This window comes from Rosa chinensis, chromosome 6, assembly GCF_002994745.2.
Source record: "Rosa chinensis cultivar Old Blush chromosome 6, RchiOBHm-V2, whole genome shotgun sequence".
NCBI classification, from domain to species: Eukaryota; Viridiplantae; Streptophyta; class Magnoliopsida; order Rosales; family Rosaceae; genus Rosa; species Rosa chinensis.
Window position 1 is genome coordinate 49276958 of NC_037093.1, and position 20112 is coordinate 49297069.

Here is a 20112-nt window from a genome sequence, read left to right on the forward strand (position 1 = left end):
CATCCCTTAGTAATCAGAGCATTCTAGGAATATAAATAGACAAGGAGTGCAGTAGGTTAAACAGGTAACCTACAGAAGGTGATGGCGGAAGCAGGTGCGGTCATTATGCCTCACACTCGTACACCGAGCAACAATACTGCAATTTGGGCATTTGAAACCGAAGGGCCCAGGGAAAAGTATATAAAAACGTTAGCGTGAGTGGACAAAAATAAATAATTGAAAGAAAAAGGGTTTTATACTTTTCCACATTTATATCCATAAAACTCCCGATGCATGCAACAAATAAGAAAAACCCGACTAGCCCCGCTAGTCAAGAACAACAACAAAGAATATGGGGAAAAAAATGGGTTCACCATACGGGAATGGAGCCCCTCGGGCTCAACCTACCCTCAACTGCCACTCACACATAGATTGTGCGAGGAGGAGAACTAATAACCTCAACTACCACTCACACATAGATTGTGCGAGGAGGAGAATATCACCTCGACTACCACCCACGTGAGGAGGAGAAAGCTACCTCAACTGCCACTCACAAACACAAAGTAAGTGAGGAGGAGACCTGAGCACATGACCCGCGTATGGTGAGGAAGAAGATCGTCGAAAACCAATAAATCTGTATAGTTCCCCCACATATCTCACGAAATAAGAATCCAAGTGTATAAAGACGTGACCCCGCACACCAAGATCATCTCAAGTTCCAATATAAGTAGGGTATAAAGAAGTATAAAGTTTTGCTTCCTCGAATTCTTATTTCGTAAATCTCATAAAAAGCTCAAAGAGCTGAATATAAATATAAAATCAATAGTATAAATTTCTGAATCCGCATAAAACAAAATCCTCAAATCGAGCATAACGAATCTTAATTCAAAAGTTCAAACCAATAAAACATTCAATAATCCAAACCAAAATAAAATGCTCGATAATTAAGTTGATAAATCAATAACTTAAAACTTGCGGAATTTAATTTGCATGCATCAATTAAAATCAAAGGTCTACTCATAATATGCAGTCAATCCTGACGTCGCTCGTGATTCTCCTCTTATGGAGACTCCTCTCGTCCTGTACGAATAACAATCATAAATATATATAATTCACAGGACGGAACTTTAACTTTACGATACTTATAATTGGAAATTCAAAACATCCCCCTTCCTAACATCTGACTCCTCAACCCTCTACAATTTCCATCCTTAATACTCCATCCATAATCATTCATCGATAAATAAATTCTAGAGTGAATTCGAAAGAATTCTGGCGATCGAATTCACATAAATCGTTAATTAATCAATTAAACACAATTCGTAATTCCTCTAATTTCCACCAAACTTCATACATTACATTCTACAATCGTTATAGAGTATATGGGATTAAAACTGCAATTAAATCACAGTTCTACGCACCACCACGCGCTACCCACAGTGGCGGCGCGTGAGGACCACGAGCCGGCAACCACTTCCTCCGATGACCACCAAATTCCGGCACTAGCATATACACAACAGGCCTAACAATTTTCCCAACTACAACATCATCCAATTTTACCTCGAAGTGGTCGAATCAAGCCGGCGAAGGAAAGCCCCGAAACTTCAAGAACCCTAGAAATGAAAAATTGTCAATTCAACCTCTACAACACAAATTGGAATGAACTACCTTAGGGGAAATAATCTCCATCAAAAACCAAACCTTCGATGTGAATCTGGTGGCCGGAGGTGGCCGGAATGGCCGGAAATCGGCAAAATCCCAAAACTGCAACCGGAGCAAACCTTGCTTCGATCCGGACTTTCACGGCCAAAACTCCAAAATCCTAGGTCACTAGTGTCAAGAGCGGGTTGAGGCGCCCCTGTGGTGAGCGGTTGCACGCCGGATGGTGGCCGGAAAGTGAAGAATCGAAGGGGAAGAGGAGAACCCGAAGGGGAAAGGAGAAGAATCGGGGGAGAGGAGAGAGAAAGAGGGGTGGGTTTCCGGTTTTGGAAACCTACCCGGGTAACTTTCTATATATATTAAAATTTTACCATGAACAGTTATTTTTGTAATTCACTCATAACTTTTGCATACGAACTCCGATTTTTACGTACCACATATGCACGCGCTCGGTTTAACGCCCTCTACAACTTTCATGAAGGAAATTTTCTCAAATTATTAACTCACAAAAAGTCAATTTTTAACCACCCCCCTAAACGTTACAATTATAACCGCGAACGGTAACCATAAGGAATTTCATGCAACTCAGTAAAAAGGGTATCTCAGATATGGGGTGTAACATGTGACATGAGATATTTCGAAGAATACCTAAATGAGTTTCAGGAATATTACTGTACAATTGGTGAACTAGAGAATACTGATCTAGTTCATCTGTTGCACAGAAAGCTCCCTGAACCATGGAGAACAGCTGTGAGAGAAAGCATAGCTGAGAAACCAATTGAAAGATTTTCAGTTGGAGGGATTGCCGACAGAATCCGGCAATTACTGAAGGAGCAATGCAAAGCCAATCTTAGAGCTAAGATGGCCAAGAAGCAACTCAAAGGAGTTGAGAATTTCTGCTATGGAATACTGGATATGCCCACAAACTGGGGATGTCATGAATCCAAATTCCACAGAAAAAAGAAGAAAGAAAAATATTACTCTAAAAAATTCAAAAAGAGTAATCAGAAGAAGGATTGGAAGTTCAAGAGAAGTTCCAATTATAAGAAGCAGCAGGATGAAGATCCTAAAAAGAAATTCTTCAAGAAAAAGAAGAATACTCATCAGCATAAACAACCTAGCAAGAAAGCTTGCAGATGTTGGTTGTGTAAAGCTGAAGGGCACTATGCCAATGAATGCCCGGAAAAGGGTAAAAGATCTACTAATGCTCTCTTTGAAGAATATGAGCAGATAGTAGAAGTAGCAAACATGAAAGGCTATGAAATAGCCTATTCTGATGAAGAAGAAGACGACAGGTCAGTTTACTTTGCCTGGTCTGAAGAAGAAGATTCATCAGAAGAGTCTGAGATAGATTCTGAAGTAGAGTACTTCGAATCCAGACAAATGAATGTTTTGAGAATCAAAAACTGGGAAGAAAGCAAGACAGAAACTTTCATGTCTTCTTATCAAGTGAACCCTGGTACATTCGTTTGTGACTACTGCCTATGTCACGAAAAGAATGGTCTCCCAATGTTTTGTGAAGAGTCTAAGAAGACTTATCACAAAGAATGCTTCATAGCTGAAGCAAGAAGGAAAACCAAGAATGGCCTTGTAAGCCAGTTGGTTGAACAAGAATATGAAGAGTACTTCGCTGAGCAAAAAGTGAAAGAAGTAAAAACTCTGTTCCAGGAAACCATGGAACCATCTTCCTCAGAAATAAAGGAAGAAATCATCGGTGAATAAAAAATCAATGAAGATGTTGAACTGGTTGAAACACCAGAAATTGTTCCAAAAGAATGTAAACCATTCATTCCACAGGAACAAGCTCAAGAAAATGAGCTTCAACAATCGAAAGTCGTCTCTACTAGTAGATACAGCAACTATATAGAGATTGGACTGAAATTCCCTGATCACAAAAAATATCATCTACATGCCTTTGTTGACAATGGATCGGGATTTACTGTTGCAAAGAGATTTGCAATTCCAGGTGAACTCTGGAAAGAAGATAAGAAAAAATCTGCTACTGGTGTTACATTTGATGGAAGCCATCTCACCATGAAAAAAGTAGCAAAAAATGTTCATATCACCATTGGTGGAGGAACATTTATCATCCAGAATGTTTGGCAATCTGAAGGCCAAGGAGCTGATTTCTTGTTGGGAAATGATTTTATTCTCCAACAAAGATTCATTCAGGATGAAGAAGCGATAGGCTTCAGGAAAGGAGAACGGGTGTTCTGGGCAGACCGACTTACACAAGCAAAAAGTGTAGTAGGTCCCGATTTTACTAATCAGTATCAGAGATCGCAACAGAATAGTGGTGATCTTACCCCCTACAAACCCAAATTTCAACCCATACTCCAAATCAAACAACAAGAAGAATTACTTGTTGAAGAATCTTCTGAAGAAGAAGAAGAAGAAACTAGTGAAGATGAAGAAGCTAGTTTCATCCATAAGCATAACCTCAAGCACTTTCAGAACAAGCTTGAGTCTTAGCAAATTCCCACTCTTGAAAAAATCAAGAAACTACTCGAGCAGAATGTTGATAAAAATCCTCAGAAGTTTTGGGAAAAAAACCCAGTGGTCTGTGAATTGAGATTGCATGACATGAATGCCATATGTCATGTCAAAGCCATTCCTCAGTACAAAGAGGAAGATCAGAAAGAATTCAGAACTGATATTGAAGATCTCCTGAACAAGAGATTAATTCAACCTTCCACTAGCCCTCATCATGCTCTAGCATTCTACGTGAGAAATCATGCAGAGAATCTACGAGGAAAAGCTAGAATGGTGATTGACTACAGAGATGTCAACAAGAAGACTGTCAAAGACGGTTATCAAATAGCTCAAGTAAGAGTTTTGATCAACCAGCTCAGAGGAGCCAAAGTCTTTTTGAAATTCGATGCAAAGTCGGGTTTCTGGCAGGTCAAGATGCATCCTGAGAGTATTCCTCTCACTGTACTTGGAACACCACAAGGTCATTACGAATGGTTGGTAATGCCTTTTGGTCTAAAGCAAGCTCCCTCAATCTTCCAGAGAAAGATGGACAACATCTTCAAACATGTTGCGGAGTTCTGCGTCGTTTATATAGATGACATTCTTGTCTTCTCCAAAAACAGAGAAGAACACATGAAGCACCTCCACGAGGTTGTAAAGCTGATAGTTCAGCATGGAATTATCCTAGGTGAAAAGAAGATCTTCTTTATCCTCGATGAAGTTGATTTCCTAGGAATAAACATCAAGAATGGAGTGATAAAACTCCAACCACATATCCTTGAAAAGATCTGGAAGTTTCCAGACAAAATTCTTGATGCTAAGAGTCTAGAGAGATTCCTTGGTGTCATAAATTATGGGAGAGATTTCATCCCTAAAATCTCAGGGTTAACAGCAATGTTATCTCCTAAGACAAGTTCCAAAAGAAAATGGAACTTCACAGAAGATGATGAAAAGATCTTGAAGCAGATAAAAAATCTCTGCAAAAACCTCCCTCCTCTTCAAGAACCAGAAGAGAATGATGAAATTATCCTCCAAACAGATGCGAGTGATAATTACTGGTCTGGTGTAGTTCTAGCGAGAGCGCCTGGAACTAACATTGAAAAGATCTGCAAATTTTGTAGTGGCAAGTTTAGCCCTGCAGAACTGAATTATCCCACAGGGGAAAAAGAAATCTTGGCTGTCAAAAAGACAATTTAATATTCTCCAGCTTATCTTGGAAAACCTTTTACTGTCCGCACCGATTGTGCCAGAGTAAAGAATTTCAAAAATTTTAAACTTGATAAAGCTGCTGATAGAGGAAGATTAGCTAACTGGCAATTATTTCTTAACCAATATGATTATACTGTTGAATTAATTGCAGGAAACAAGAATTATCTTCCAGACGCATTGACCAGAGAAATGGCAATGTTCAGCCAAAGAGAAGACGACGAAGGTCGTAATCCCAGAAGCAGAAGAGCTGGGAAAGAACAGGAACCTGAAGAGGATCCAAGAGAAACCAAGGAAAAAATCCTTAAAAGGTTTTGCTAAGCTCAAAAAGCTTGGCCTCAACTGATCAATCCCAGGGTAAAGGATTGGCTAGCCCGTCTCAAACGGCAGACGGTAAAGGCACATCAAGACCGTTGATGGCTGCTGCTTTGCCAAAAAGCAGACCAACTCCAAGTGGAGTTATAAATGTTTTTAATTATGAATTAAGAACTTTCAAAAATCCTGTGTTCAGAACTGGCAGGAGACTGGCTTATCACCAGAAGGCAATCCTGGATAACCTCTTATTTGCCTTCCAGAAAAGAAGCAGTGGTCTAATGTTCCCGGCACTCTTTGCTTTAGCTGAAGAACTCTATGAGAATGCCAGACCACAGACTGAAGAAATTCATATGCAGCAGAGTGCTGTCAGAAAAGAGAAAATTCACTTCCTTGAAAGTCCAGAAAGTGCTAGGATTCCTATCATGGCACTCAATGAATCAGACTGGCATGAATTCCATAGTCTGATAGGAAGACATAATCCAGAAGACCTAGTTCCTCCAACTCTCTTTATCGTTTCAGGTCCTTATGTTGGAAGATACCTGGTCAATGTTCAGAGTGAATATCCTCAGGAACACAAGCTCTGGCTTGTTGAAAATGGTTTTGTCCATAATCTGTGGACTAAAACTAATGATGATCTAAAGGGTTTGCCACCTATTATTGTCAACACAGTCAAGAACATCAGGAAAAATGACTGTATGCTTCGTCTGAAGTTTAGATCCACTCCTCCAGAATGGATCTAGAAGGCAAACGGTGAAATTGAATATATTTCTCCATATCACTATGTGAGAATTATCCCAAGGAAATATCTTCAACCAGCCTGTGTTGGGTACAATGGTCAACCAAATTCAATCATTCCCTGGATGAAGGCCATGGCCCTGGAATACATGAAGAAGATCATCTCTGAAGATATCAGCAATACCTTCCTGGCAGCAGGAGAGAAAACAATTATCACTGCTTACGATCATCCTGACCTAGTCAGCAGTGACCTATTCCTATCTTTAACCAGAAAAGAGATAGATTCGACGATGGCATGCATGCGCTGGGTGGAAAAGCTTGAAAATGACAACCACCACAAAATGTATGTTGATACAGATGTCGAGGACAACGCAACAACAACTCGCATGGCCCAGACAGACAACAACTCCTTTGTCTTTGGCCACCATTCTGAAACAGACGAGAACATGTGAAGCTACAGGTGAAGAATCAGCACCAAAATAGCAACTGCAGACCTTTAGACTTTTCTAAAACTACTTTTGCTTTTTCCTTTTCACAAAAGAAAAGGACAAGTAAAAAACACTTCACTTTTCACCTAACTTGCTTTTCCCCGAACGACCTCCACCAACAGGAGCACTCAGAAAAGCAGGAGTCACGGAGTTGTTCTGTACATTTATGTGTTTTGAATTGTATTTTGAGTTCCGCTCCCTATATAAGGAGCTTTAGCTTTCCTTAGAAGATATTCGAAAAAACATCGAATAACTCTCATATCAGATAAGATTTAGAAAATTGAGCAGAAGAGTCTTCTCTCAAATAGTATAGCAGTGTGCTTCCCTTCCTGTCTAGGTGTGAAGTAGTGTGCTTTCATTAAAAGTAAGTACCTGTTCTCATTCTTATGAATAGCTAAACAGCTTTTGCTGTTTACCTGAGAATGAGGCTCTGAATATTTTAACTATATGTATATTTGAATAAATTCAGATGGTTGTTCACCCACTTCTTTAACCAATATTGTTTTTATCAGTTCATAATTTTTATCAGTTCGTGATAATTGTCATTCATAGTGTTTACTATTTAAAATGCATGCATCCCATGGAAATCTAAGGTTCTAAAACTTTACTGTTCACATGAAAGAATCAGTTTTAAAACAGAAAAAATTAGGACAAGCAGCAGTGATTCCGCCCTGTGAGTAGCCGTTTAGACAAGGAGTCGTTAGGCGAAATGTGGCATGTTGAAGGCTAGACTTGTTTTTGTTTTGATGTTTTAAATACTGATCCCTTTTTATTGAATAGAACTGTAGAAGAATCCAAAGGTCAACATAGGATACAAAAGACATTTGTTTGTTTAAACCATCCCTGTTAGTCTTTTTCTATCAACAACAGTGTAATACCAAAGTGTTGGGCAGTTGGGAAAAATACCAAGGCTTTTTGGGTATACGGGAAAAGACCCTTTTTGTTACCTGATTCGTTACCTGACAAGGTTTTTAACTAGGCAACAATAAGCGCGTCCAATACCATCATTCATTGGTGGACATCCAAGGGAGAGTGTTGTAAATATTATTATCTATGTGGATGTCCGTGTAAGTACTCATTAGTTATGTACTTTGATGTAAACCCTACCTCTATATAAAGGAGGCTAATGAGACTGAATGATACACTTCTACTTCTCCCCAAACTATTCTCTCTCTATCTCTCCCTACTTTATAACAAATCAAATATTCATAAGTATATTCACAACGTGTTGAGTTTTGATTTGAATCTATAGAGGATAGAAATGCGATACTCGATCAACGGAGCGAAACAAATATGGATTTCAAAACCGATTCAATTTGGCTTAATTACAAGTGATATTATTATGGATATACTTTCGTCTTAGCAGAAAAGAAATGAGTAGGGACTCACGCATCTTGAATTGGCAAAGTGCACCCAATCATAGATTCATTACGAGTAAAACGGTAGGGCCCACAACCCAACTAGAACCCGGGTCCGGGTCGGGTTCACTGACCCTGTTTGTTTTGTCCATTTCACAGTCCACATATGATACACTAGAGTGAGTAGTCACTCTTCTCCATCCGATCTCTCATCCTCTCTCTCTCTCTCTCTCTCTCGTTTCGCTCTGTGGTTTCAGTTACAGTCAAATCCATGGCGACCCAAGGTCAAGTCATCACCTGCAAAGCGGCGGTGGCCTGGGAACCCAACAAGCCTTTGGTTATCGAAGACGTCCAGGTGGCTCCGCCGCAGGCCGGAGAGGTCCGCGTCAAGATTCTCTACACCGCTCTCTGCCACACCGACGCTTATACCTGGGGCGGCAAGGTCAAAACTCTCCCTCTCTCTGTATTTTTTGACCTTTTTACCTTTGTAAAATTAAAATTATAGACTTGATTACTTATACGGCACTAGCTATGTGATCTTTGTTTGGTGGCAAATAGTATTTTTGATAAGAAGTTTAACTAATATTAGGTGTGTTGGAAATGGGGACTTTAGACATCCCATCAAAGCTTATCTTTGTTTGACAAGACTTTGTTTTGATAACAAGTTTAACTAATATTAGGTGTGTTAGATAATCAATTGTGAGTTAAGACGTACCATCTAAATTGAATTTTCCCATTATACTCTATTATTAGCCGTGTTATGTAAAAATGATTATATGAATGGAAGCACTGTAAATATAAATTATATATCAATGCCGACTTGTTATTATAAGGGTATGTGGTAATAGAACTCACTGAATACAAAAATTTCAAAGGATTCTTGGAAACGGTAGGAGGAACTCGAATTTATTAAGGCTAAGGGTAGTGAGCTTCGGTAAGGCAGCACTTTCGTTGATAGGTTCTTTTCTGCATTTCGAAAATATAATGCTGCTGTTTGAATCTAGTTTGAAAGTACTCTGATTGATTACCAATTTTATGCAGAGGGAAATATAATACACTGATTTCACTTTATTTGCCTTGTAGGACCCTGAAGGTCTCTTCCCTTGTATACTTGGTCATGAGGCTGCAGGGTATGTCATTCACGCTATATCATGTATTAATTGTTTTGTTGCTTCTTTGATTCAAAGGCGGCCACTTCAACTTAATGCAGGATTGTTGAGAGTGTTGGTGAAGGTGTTACTGACGTTCAGGCGGGAGACCATGTCATCCCTTGTTACCAGGCTGAATGCGGAGAATGCAAGTTTTGCAAATCCGGGAAGACGAATCTCTGTGGAAAAGTACGTGCTGCCACTGGAGTTGGAGTCATGATGAGTGATCGTCAGAGCCGTTTCTCTATAAACGGAAAGCCTATTTACCATTTTATGGGAACCTCGACATTTAGCCAGTACACTGTTGTTCATGATGTTAGCGTTGCCAAGATAGATCCAAAAGCTCCTTTGGAGAAAGTATGCCTTCTCGGATGTGGTGTTCCTACTGGTAAGGATAATAGAACTTTTCTAGTTAGTCCCCGGTTTCAACTTTGGATAAAATCATACATCTCAATTCAGTTTGTATTGAAACTGTATATTCATACAGCAGTGATACTTATTTCCGCTTTCCTAAGAAGTTGCCTGGTTCTTTCTAAAAGGAAAAAGAAAGAAGATAAAAGTGTAGCTATAGAGAGGATGTTTTGCTTAATATTTTGATACATGTTTTTGGCAGTTTTGGCCTTTTGTATGCATGATATATGTGAAATTTCTCTCCATCTTGATTACTCATATGCATGTAATTCCAGGTCTTGGAGCCGTTTGGAACACAGCAAAAGTAGAAGCAGGGTCAATTGTTGCTATTTTTGGCCTTGGAACTGTTGGTCTTGCAGTAAGTTTCCACGGGACTTTCAGTTTCATAATCTTATGATGGAGTTCTGAATTGTAAGGGGTGACTAGTTGACATGCTTGACAGGTTGCCGAGGGTGCCAAAACAGCTGGTGCATCACGAATAATTGGCATCGACATCGATAGCAAGAAGTTTGATACCGGTAAATCTGAAGTTCTTCCACATCATAACCTTATACAGTAAATCTTGATTTATCAGTTTTTGTATTCTTTTTTCGTATGATTCTCCATGCTTTTCAACAAAGCTAGTGTGACCTTGGGTGAAAGGAAAAAGTTGACTTCTACTTGTAAATTTTAATGGAAGAAGGAATGAAGCATTTAGGCCACCAGTAATGGGTAGTCAGAATAGGTGGCATTCACACTAACTGAAAATGAGTTGATGTCACAAGCTTTTTCCTGCAAAAATTATACCCCTCTGACCAAATATTTGAAGTACATTCAATTTGCCTCTGTCAAGAGTATTATAGTTCCTGCACCTAGGACTGTCTTTTGGCTACTGCTTTTAATTTGTCATAAAAGTCAAAAAATACTTATTGATGTATCTTCAGCTTCTGTTATTAATGTCTCGTCTCTCAAGCAGTTTCTCAATTTCTTTGGTATCGTTTTAGCGAAGATTCTAAAATTTACATGTATTGTTTGCAGCAAAGAACTTTGGAGTTACTGAATTTGTGAATCCAAAGGACCATGAGAAGCCAATCCAACAGGTCATAGTTGATCTCACTGATGGTGGTGTTGACTATAGCTTTGAGTGCATTGGGAATGTTTCAGTGATGAGGGCTGCCTTGGAGTGCTGCCACAAGGTGAGTGCTTTTTTGACTGGTGGATTGATCTATTGTGTATAGAACAAATCTTGACATCACTTGAAAAACTTGCAGGGCTGGGGAACATCAGTTATTGTAGGTGTTGCGGCATCAGGGCAGGAGATATCAACTCGTCCTTTTCAGCTGGTGACTGGTCGTGTGTGGAAGGGAACAGCCTTTGGTGGTTTCAAGAGCCGCTCACAGGTGCCTTGGCTTGTAGAGAAGTACTTGAAGAAGGTGACAAATGGTTTGACAAGTGTTCAACAATGTGAATTCCTCTTTATTAAAGTAAATGAATTTGAACATTATGCTCTCTTGTTACAGGAAATCAAAGTTGATGAATACATCACCCACACTTTGACCCTTGGGGAAATAAACAAGGCATTTGATTTGATGCATGAAGGGGGATGCCTCCGGTGTGTGCTTTCTACAGAAGCATAAGAGCGCCTGCCTCCAAGTTTCGCATGGGATGAAACTTCTTGTTCCCTTTTTCTTTGTTATATATCCCTCTTACCGATGGCTGTTTCAAAAAATAACTGGATGTTGCTGCTTTTTAAAGTAGAACTGCAGACTGGTTTGCTGGATGTTGTGTATTGAAGGAGGCTTTTGCTTGTTAAGAAGAGTGAAACAGTCTTGATATTATGCTTTCTTGTTGGTCACAATTCAATCATTTTACCTGCATGCATACATTGACAATAGCAGCTGTTGAACCCAGTCTAGTCCAAATAGGTTGATCGAGAAACTCTGTCAGGATGAATAATTGAATACAATTAATGCATGATAAAAACAGAACGCAATGGTTATCAGAAAATTAAAACAAATCTGGGCATTGTTGAAGAAGTGAAGAACTTAATGGCCATGCTTCATTGCCATAGGTTTCTTCTATGCCTAATTCCGGTTCCCTTTATGGCAAAACTATTTCATTTTGTCCTTGGATTTAATTTAAAGAGTTGAGATTAAAATACTTAAAACTCATTCTATAATTCTTTTGAGTAACGGGAATAGTTTTGAGTATTAGGCCAATTCACTAAATCCTAATATTTGCTTGATCATTAAATGTGCATCTGATATTGAGTGTCTTGGTTTCTTTAACAGCAAATAAAGTTCAATCAATGCCTGTTAGAAAGCTGCACATTTTCAATGTCTTCAGTTGATTTATGCAGGGGAGTTGGGTTTTAGAGAGACTTCAAGGGATTAAGTGACCGAAACCAAGGAGAGTTGCAGCTTCTGAAGCAACTAAAAGACAGAAATCCTTGCGCCAAATTCAGTAGCATGGACCAAACTCATGTGAGCGGTATCAACATGACCCATTTTTGCAAGGGACAACAAGTTGCAAGAGGAAGATGCCGATTTTGAGCTGATTCCGAGAAATGCTTGAAGGTTTCTATTCAGCGACGTATTACTTGAGGTGTTTTCAATCTGTTTTGGTACATTTAGAAAGAGAAGAAACTCTTGATTTTGTGTATGTGGGCTCTTGTTTTATGGATTTGTGTTTAACTCGGGTGGTTTTAATGAAGTAGACAGATGACACTACATGCTCAAAACACAGGAGAATTTCTTATCAAACCACACAAACACAAGTTAGACTAGAAGTACAGATAATTTTATTTTACTTGACCTCAACATATGATATCATTGAAACCACACAAACTAAGCAAAATGAAGCTAAATGAAGAATCAATGCATTTGTAATCTAAACAAAGTCCAGCTACTACATGTTTCATAAACTAAAATTACCTAATGGACCTATAGATACATGCATGTAGAATTTAAAGCTAACTAGCTAGGATCATCAAATCAAACATGTGGAGGACCAGTGTTAGACACCATATATCCAGATTTCATGCCACTTTCATCAGTATAGACATAAGCCAATCCTCCATGACTCGTCACATCCATTCCTGCCATTTCCTCGTCTGATGAAATCCTCAACAGCTTCAACTTGTGCAGCAAGAAAAACAATGTCCCCATCGTCACACTCACAAACACAGCAACCACCACAATCTGCACCAAATGCGCAGCTAACAGTTTGGCACCGCCTCCCATAAACAGCCCAAATGGCCTCTCCGGGTGCCCTGGATAGACCTCATTCACATAAGCCTTCTTGGCAAACAAGGCCGTGAATATGATCCCCCACGTACCACACCCACCATGAAGCTGTGCAGCCTCCAAAGGATCATCATACTTCAACTTCTCGGCAAGCTTGTTGCACCAGATTAAAACCCAAGCCGCCACAATCCCACAAATAATTGCTGCCCAAGGATCAACCACTGAACAGCCAGATGTAATAGCTGCGAACCCGCCAAGCAAGCCATTGCACACATCAGTGACATTCCAGTGCCCGGAGAGCAGCCGCTTTCCGAAGAGGGTAGTCAATGCTGCCGAGCATCCGGCCAAGGTGGTTGTCACGGCGGTCCGGCCCACAGCACTCCATTGTCCATAGTAAGATCCACTATCACCATAAACCTTCAATATGTTGAGAAATGAACCTGCATTGAAACCATACCAACCAAACCACAACAAAAATGTGCCCAAAACAACCAATGTGCCACTATGTCCACGCATTGCCACGGACCGGCCTTCATGATCAAACCGGCCGATCCTAGGCCCCTCGATCAGGGCACCCCACAAACCGGCAATGCCTCCGACCAAGTGGACAACTCCGGAGCCTGCAAAGTCAATCACACCAGAACCAAACAAGAGATTCTCAGCACGAGCAGGGCTAGCCCATCCATCTGCAGACCAAAACCAATGTGACACAATCGGGTACACAAATCCGGTCAAGAAAGATGAATAGATCAAATAGGCCACGAATTGGGTCCGTTCGGCGATCGAACCACTAGTGATTCCGGCAGCTGCAATGGCAAAGGCCCATTGGTAGAGGAAGTAGCCGTAGTCGAAAGAGGGGGAAGGAAAATGGCTGAGACCAAAGAATTGCTTGCCAATGAAGCCATTGGAGGGAGTTCCAAAGGCGAAGGCAAAACCGAAAAGATAGTAGAAGATGCCGCCGGTGGCGGCGTCGAGGACATTGGTGAGCATAATGTTCATGGTGTTTTTGGCGCGAACGGAGCCAGCGCAGAGCATTGCAAAGCCGAGCTGCATGGCAAAAACAAGATAGGCAGAGAAGAGAAGATACGTGTTGTCAACTGCATAGCCCGTGTCGACAAACTTGTTCGACACGGCACCAAAGCGGCCGCAGATGTATTCTGCAGCTGCAGTGGCATTGGGGCCCAGGAGGGGCTGGAGGTCCGAGGCGGAGCAAGTGATGGCCGCCATTGGAGGGAGAAATGTGGAGAGGTATAGGGAAATCTGAAAGCAATGAATGGAGAGTTTTTATAGTGAGAAACGGAAGATTCCAAGGATTTGGTTATAAACGGGAGATTCTCAAGAGATTCCGGAGTGGAGTAGACGTCTGGTTTTCCATCTTTATAGGGATTACAGTTCAGTAGTTACCACACTGGCTGTAAATTTGTGAACTTTAATTCCTTTTTTGAATTTTGAATATAACGTGAGGAATTCAAATTACATACCAAGTTAAATGTATATTTCAAGAACACGTTAGTGAAATGAACGCAAATTAAACGAATGTTTTAAGTACACGTTAGTGAAATGAATGTTAAAAATTAATTTCTTTTTCTTTGGTCAAATGAAATTTTCTTTCCTCTTTTGCTTCTAATTTCTTGTTCTGGGAAATGGAAAAATTCCAATTTCGGGTCTTTTTCTATAGGAGTAAACACTCTCCATCACTATTGTCTTACGTATCTCACAGCTGCTAACAACCTAAAACACTAAGCGTTAATTCCGTGTAGAAATATTTTGAAGTGTTCATTAAAAGGCAAGGACAATGAGAAGTCTAGAGAATAGAGATTCCACAATGAAGAAAAAGACCTGATTCAACGAAAAGCTGGGCTATATTTTTTTTTGGTCATATAGGCTGGGCTATATTTAGGGTCTTCATGTCGATGGTGTAAGAACTAACTTAACTACTAAACAAACATTTCTAAAGAAACACAATTGTACAACGTTGTGACTTGCCTTGCCTTCATTCTGAAATGGGTGGTCCAAAGCCAGTCCTGTAACAAAAACTATGACTCCTAGACATACCTAGCTATTGTTTGCTTTTGACTAATTCAATAGGGAGCCAAACCAGGAACTCAGTATCTTAAAATTGCAACCTACCCTGGAAGAGCCCAGCCCCCAGCTTTGAACTCTTTGTAGAAGCTGGATTTTTTAGAAACAACAGCGAACACTGCACACACGGCAAAGAGTTGTGTCAAGGAAACAAGAATTTAAAAAATGAAAACTTGACTAAAAACGAGTGTTAAATGCACACCTGGGATCCCTTGAATAATGAAATTAGCTTCTTTCAGAATATCATAAAGGGTTCTTTTCTCATTTACTTTGACCCATCTAGAGGAACCTTTGCCTGAGGAACATCAGATAAAGAAAGATTAGCTAACCCTGTGGAGCAAAGTAAAACCTACAGAGTGGGTTGGATCATTTTCTATGCAATCAGCCAAAGCAATAACTTGAATCGCTATAAGAAACAGTTTGCAAAAATTATAAGTTACATACAACATTTAGTTGGAAGTTGGAACAGAACTAAAGAAGATGCATCAAAAGTAAGAGATAACTATCAGCTCTCCCAAATGAACTGAAAGATTGTATATAGTCCATTAGGTATCAATTTTCATAAAATGATCGTATTGTAGAAGTAGCTCAAAGACCCTAACTTAAATCACCAATCTAGTGTTCAGTCTCTCAACTTGTATCAGCATGAGCACATATAATCTACAATCACAAATGAAAGTTCATATCCTAAAGCCAAGTGAAAACATAATTATGTGTAGTGACTGAACGCAGAAGAGAAGACATGGGACAGATGATTTATTAAAATAGCAAAGGTGTAAACTTCGAAAGTAAGATAAACAAAGTTGCCATATAGTGTAAGATTTCTGCACTAGTATTCTAATAATTATATGAATAGGAGAAGCTATATCCACAGACCACTGACAACATAAGTATTCATAGACCTCTAGTCCTTGATATACGCTCACAAACCATGATTTTGATTGATTTCTTGCCTAATAGCTGAATACTCAGGTGCATATTAATGAACTACAGATAAAAGGTACAGAAATAGAAAAAACAAATATTGTATATATCAGTTAGCTGTCACTTGAAATAGGAAAATGGAAGGAAAAATAATTTGAATGAAGCCTACCAGCTGAGCTGCCAAAATTAGAATTTTCAGCTGCATCTTTTTCCTGAACCATGCTTTCCAGATTGGATGCTGGAGTTCCCTCTAGGAGACAACGAAGAATCTTCGTCTTTGACAGTGGAACTCCTGATTTAGCCTGGTAAATAAAGGGCAGAGGAATTAGAAACGAGACACAACTATGCGATGTTTAAAGGTACAGAAAATCATTACTTGGAGTACTTGGATATGCATCAGGTCTTCAGGGAAAATGAAAAATGAGAGGGCTAGTTTTATATAAGTTCTCTAATACACAGACATGCACACAAAAATCCCAGAAAGAGCTAGTCGCAACACAAAAGAGAAATATCCTGTTTCAAAAGTTGATTTATATCAACAAGCCAGCTGTGAACTCATTTCCTGACAGTTGGGAACTAGACAAACCTACAAACTAATCAAAATTTGATTTCCAATAGGCATGCCAGAGTCCACTAAAGATCATGCAAAAAAGTGAATAGCACCATCCTAGCAGTATAACTATCATCAGCTCATGTGGTTGATATCGTCAAATTGCTGAGTTGAATTAGCTAATTAATCTCAAAATGATAAGAAACCAGAAAAAATAGAACAGCATGCTAATTAAAAGAATTATTTGCCAAAAAATTCAATATGGAAGAATCTACAAACGACTCTTGAAGAAGGAACTTCCTTCTACTTCAAGTAAACAAAACATTATACATATAGAGGGAATTTAACAACAAAATCACATTTAAATAAATGACTTACTTCATAGAATAGTTCAACAGCATCACGAGTATAATTGTGTTTCTCATCCCACGGCAAAGGCGGGGCGCTTTCTGAAAACATGTTTGGGAGTTCAGGACATAACAAAATCCGCATGTCGAAAAGCATTGCATACCACATAAAACACTCATTGACAATTCATCTTTAAAATATAGGACAACACTTTAAGAGAAGGATATCATATCAAGATGAGCCGAGAACATTTCTGTCTCACAGAAATCCTCGATAAAGTCACTCGACATAACCTCTGGATACAAAAGAAGAACAGGCCAATGAAGAATACTATTCTTGTCCAATACAGGCTTTCTTGATCCAGTAAGGTCTTGATACATTGGCTTCCCAACCTTCAAGCCTCTTTTTTCAATCGCAGAAACAATGTCCTGCTCAACCAAGAAACAAAAATCATCTTGAGAACAATCACCACAAAACAACTATAATTCACAATGGTATCATCCCAGTAGCACGAAAATTCAGACCTTAGCCTCAGCAAGAGCTTTGGAGACTTGAGCCTCACGCTGTTCAAGTTCCATCTTCTTTGACTCAACCTGCCCTAATAGCTTCTCTAGCCCTTCATTACTGGGGTCAATTTGAAGCCCATTTTTGCAATGTGAAATCGATTCAGCCAACAAGTTCAATGACAAACACGCTTTCGCAGCTCGGTAACATGCCTAAGCCAACAACACCAAAATATGCTTAACACCCCAAACAACCAAATATTCAAACTTTGTATACAAATCCCAGCTGAGAACTAAGAACAAGTTCAAGAATCAGTACTACCTTGACATTAGTGTTACTGAGCCTAATTGCTTCCTCGGCATCAGTAAGAGCACGTCTGTAATTACCAAGCAAAAGATTGACATGGGCTCTATTCGAATACAGAATAGACGTCTCTGGGTCACTCAAAGCTTGGTTATTGATTGCCCTGGTGTAACAGTCTATGGCGTCCGAGTAATGCTTCTTACCCTTTTTCACAAACTCGTTGCCCTTCTCCTGCAAACCCAGTAAAATTTTAAACACAAGAGACCAGAGTCACAAAGTTGTTTACTTGTTGAGAAAGAGAGGACCTTGAGTTCAATAGCAGCAGACTCTTTGAGGGCGGCGATGGCATCAAGGTCAGCCTTTTCGCTTTCGGTTTGGGGTTCGGCGCCTTTCTCCATCCATAGTGCCATTGCTTTGCTTCTCTTGAGTTCGCTTCTTCCCTACTAGTTTGTTCTTCTGCTGCCTAGTGTTAGTGTTACCTGCAACTCAGCTAGAAAAGGAGGCAGAGGGCTGTTTCTTGTTTGGTTTATACTTGAGATTTTGGAGTCCATGACATGTTGACCACATTACCCTACGCTAGAATGTTCACTCCTTTCCTTTTTGGCTCTTTAAATAATTTACTCTTCGAAAAAAATTGAATAATTATTATATAGTTCGAGACTTTCACAAGGTCATCGATTAAATCACTAATTCACATGCGTAAATGCGGTATAAAAATAAAAGTAAGAGAATTGATCAATCACTATCAAAGCAAGGCCACATGAATCAATCAGATTATCTTAAATTACAATCCGAAATTATTTAATAATTTTTCTAAATGCATCGGAGTATGATGCTTATCGGAGTAAACATTATCTAGAGAATCTAGAACCATGTCAATCTTGTTTATTAGTAAAAAGTTCAAATAAAAAACAAACGATTAGAGTTAACATCAGGATCATCTAAGTTGATTAACCTTCTCATGGGACTTTCGAAACTTAAGTAATCCATGTCTTACGAATAAACACGATGCTCCTTATATTTACTCGATCACAGAATTTGCAAGTCTTGTTAACTACAATCGTACTGCATGATATTGATTTGTTCCTTGAGCAATGAAAAATTCTGTAGCTTTATGTATTGGGTTCTTTTCTAACAGGTGTAGCAACCAGGTATTTGCTAACAAACTTGAAAACGCTTGACGCTAATATTCGACGAATTGACTAAAAAGGCTAAACCACTCGCAAATTCGCAATCGAATGGGGAATTGTTTTGATCTCAAGAGTAAGCACAAAGTTGTCTATACAATAGGCGTGGGATACATCAATATTGCATTTTGGTATGGACTTCACGCACCAACAACTCAGACCTACAAACAATGCGTCTGCTTTCACAAACTATATGATCAATCATCTCATGCGTTTCTGCTGGCCTCAACGGTTTCAATAGCAAGTGCGTGCTCCTCACCGTTTTCGATCTGTTACTAAAAATCTCCCTCGCCGGTTGAACATGTTTCCACCAAAAATCCGAGAGAGCTTGTTCCAAAACACCCCAATACTCCCTGTCCCTGTACAACTTAAACAAGCTACTCCCGTCCAGTGTCCAAACATAGAAATGCATCCACTCTTTGTCAAGAATCTCCATCAATCCCTGAGCCTGGGGGATACAGTGCACCGGAATGCGCAACCACGGCAAGGCCTGGCTCTTCTCTCCGTCGAAAAATGGGCACTTGATTTCCAGTACTCCTGTCGAATTAGAAGGCAATTCGACCATCCCATCCGGTGAAGCTGCGAGCCAATCAGCTTTGCTATGGACTCGGAACCGAGGAGGCAAAACATTGTTTTGGGTTATCATCTTGTATCTTTGGACAGCTTCTTCTTCTTTGATGTTACTCCAGGAGGTAGATAGGTTACCGGAAAACGGCTTAACAGCTGCAATCTTCTCTCGCCAGAGCTTGACCCGCTGGCGAGGCCAGAATCCGACAGCCGCGGCGAATGTGCTCGCCGCCAGTTTCTCTTCTCTGAGCTGTTGCCAATTTTTGGAGCTGTTCTGAAGACTGATTGCATAAGCAGCAGGGTAACTTCGAGAGCACTGAAATTGGGTGCGGATGATGTGTTTGTGGATAGCAGCAAGCATACTAGGATGAAGATGATCGAGAATTATTAGACCGCGAGCATGTTCCTGGGTTTTTGGGGATTATACTTTAGGGTTTTAGGCTCCACGATTTTGGGGGGATTAATGACACAGGCTGAGGTTTTGGAAATTGGATCTGCGCTTTCAAAAGGTGCTACATTATTTTGCTCTTATAATCTTCGACAATCTTTCATTTCTTTAACCACGGTAATCTGGTATACAAAAGCCAAAACAGCTTCATACTGGCACTACTGCCAAGCACGAAGCTTTCTATTTCAGGCAATTCAGAAATGA

At 39.8% G+C, this 20112-nt stretch overlaps 4 protein-coding genes across 4 annotated transcripts; 1 reads left to right on the plus strand and 3 right to left on the minus strand.

Annotated features, from left to right (window-relative positions):
- The first annotated feature begins 8398 nt into the window (after positions 1-8398).
- LOC112172000 (alcohol dehydrogenase class-3) lies at positions 8399-11620 on the plus strand. The gene is made up of 8 exons (XM_024309157.2): positions 8399-8654; positions 9296-9342; positions 9423-9748; positions 10047-10129; positions 10214-10289; positions 10789-10946; positions 11022-11183; positions 11271-11620. Exons 1-8 carry the CDS (start codon positions 8484-8486, stop codon positions 11385-11387), a joined length of 1140 nt encoding a protein of 379 aa, XP_024164925.1. The 5' UTR covers positions 8399-8483; the 3' UTR covers positions 11388-11620.
- Positions 11621-12612: 992 nt separating this feature from the next.
- On the minus strand, positions 12613-14625 carry LOC112171999 (ammonium transporter 1 member 4). The gene has a single exon (XM_024309155.2). The coding sequence runs from the start codon at positions 14220-14222 to the stop codon at positions 12744-12746; it is 1479 nt and encodes a 492-aa protein (XP_024164923.1). The 5' UTR covers positions 14223-14625; the 3' UTR covers positions 12613-12743.
- Positions 14626-14835: 210 nt separating this feature from the next.
- On the minus strand, positions 14836-18272 carry LOC112172001 (tetratricopeptide repeat protein 4 homolog). Its single transcript, XM_024309158.2, has 8 exons — positions 18012-18272; positions 17725-17937; positions 17424-17615; positions 17127-17327; positions 16930-17010; positions 16171-16303; positions 15280-15372; positions 14836-15195 (listed from the first exon to the last, which is right to left on the minus strand). Exons 1-8 carry the CDS (start codon positions 18114-18116, stop codon positions 15122-15124), a joined length of 1092 nt encoding a protein of 363 aa, XP_024164926.1. The 5' UTR covers positions 18117-18272; the 3' UTR covers positions 14836-15121.
- Positions 18273-19008: 736 nt separating this feature from the next.
- Positions 19009-19821, minus strand: LOC112171491. The gene has a single exon (XM_024308670.1). The coding sequence runs from the start codon at positions 19819-19821 to the stop codon at positions 19009-19011; it is 813 nt and encodes a 270-aa protein (XP_024164438.1).
- Between the last annotated feature and the right edge of the window lie 291 nt (positions 19822-20112).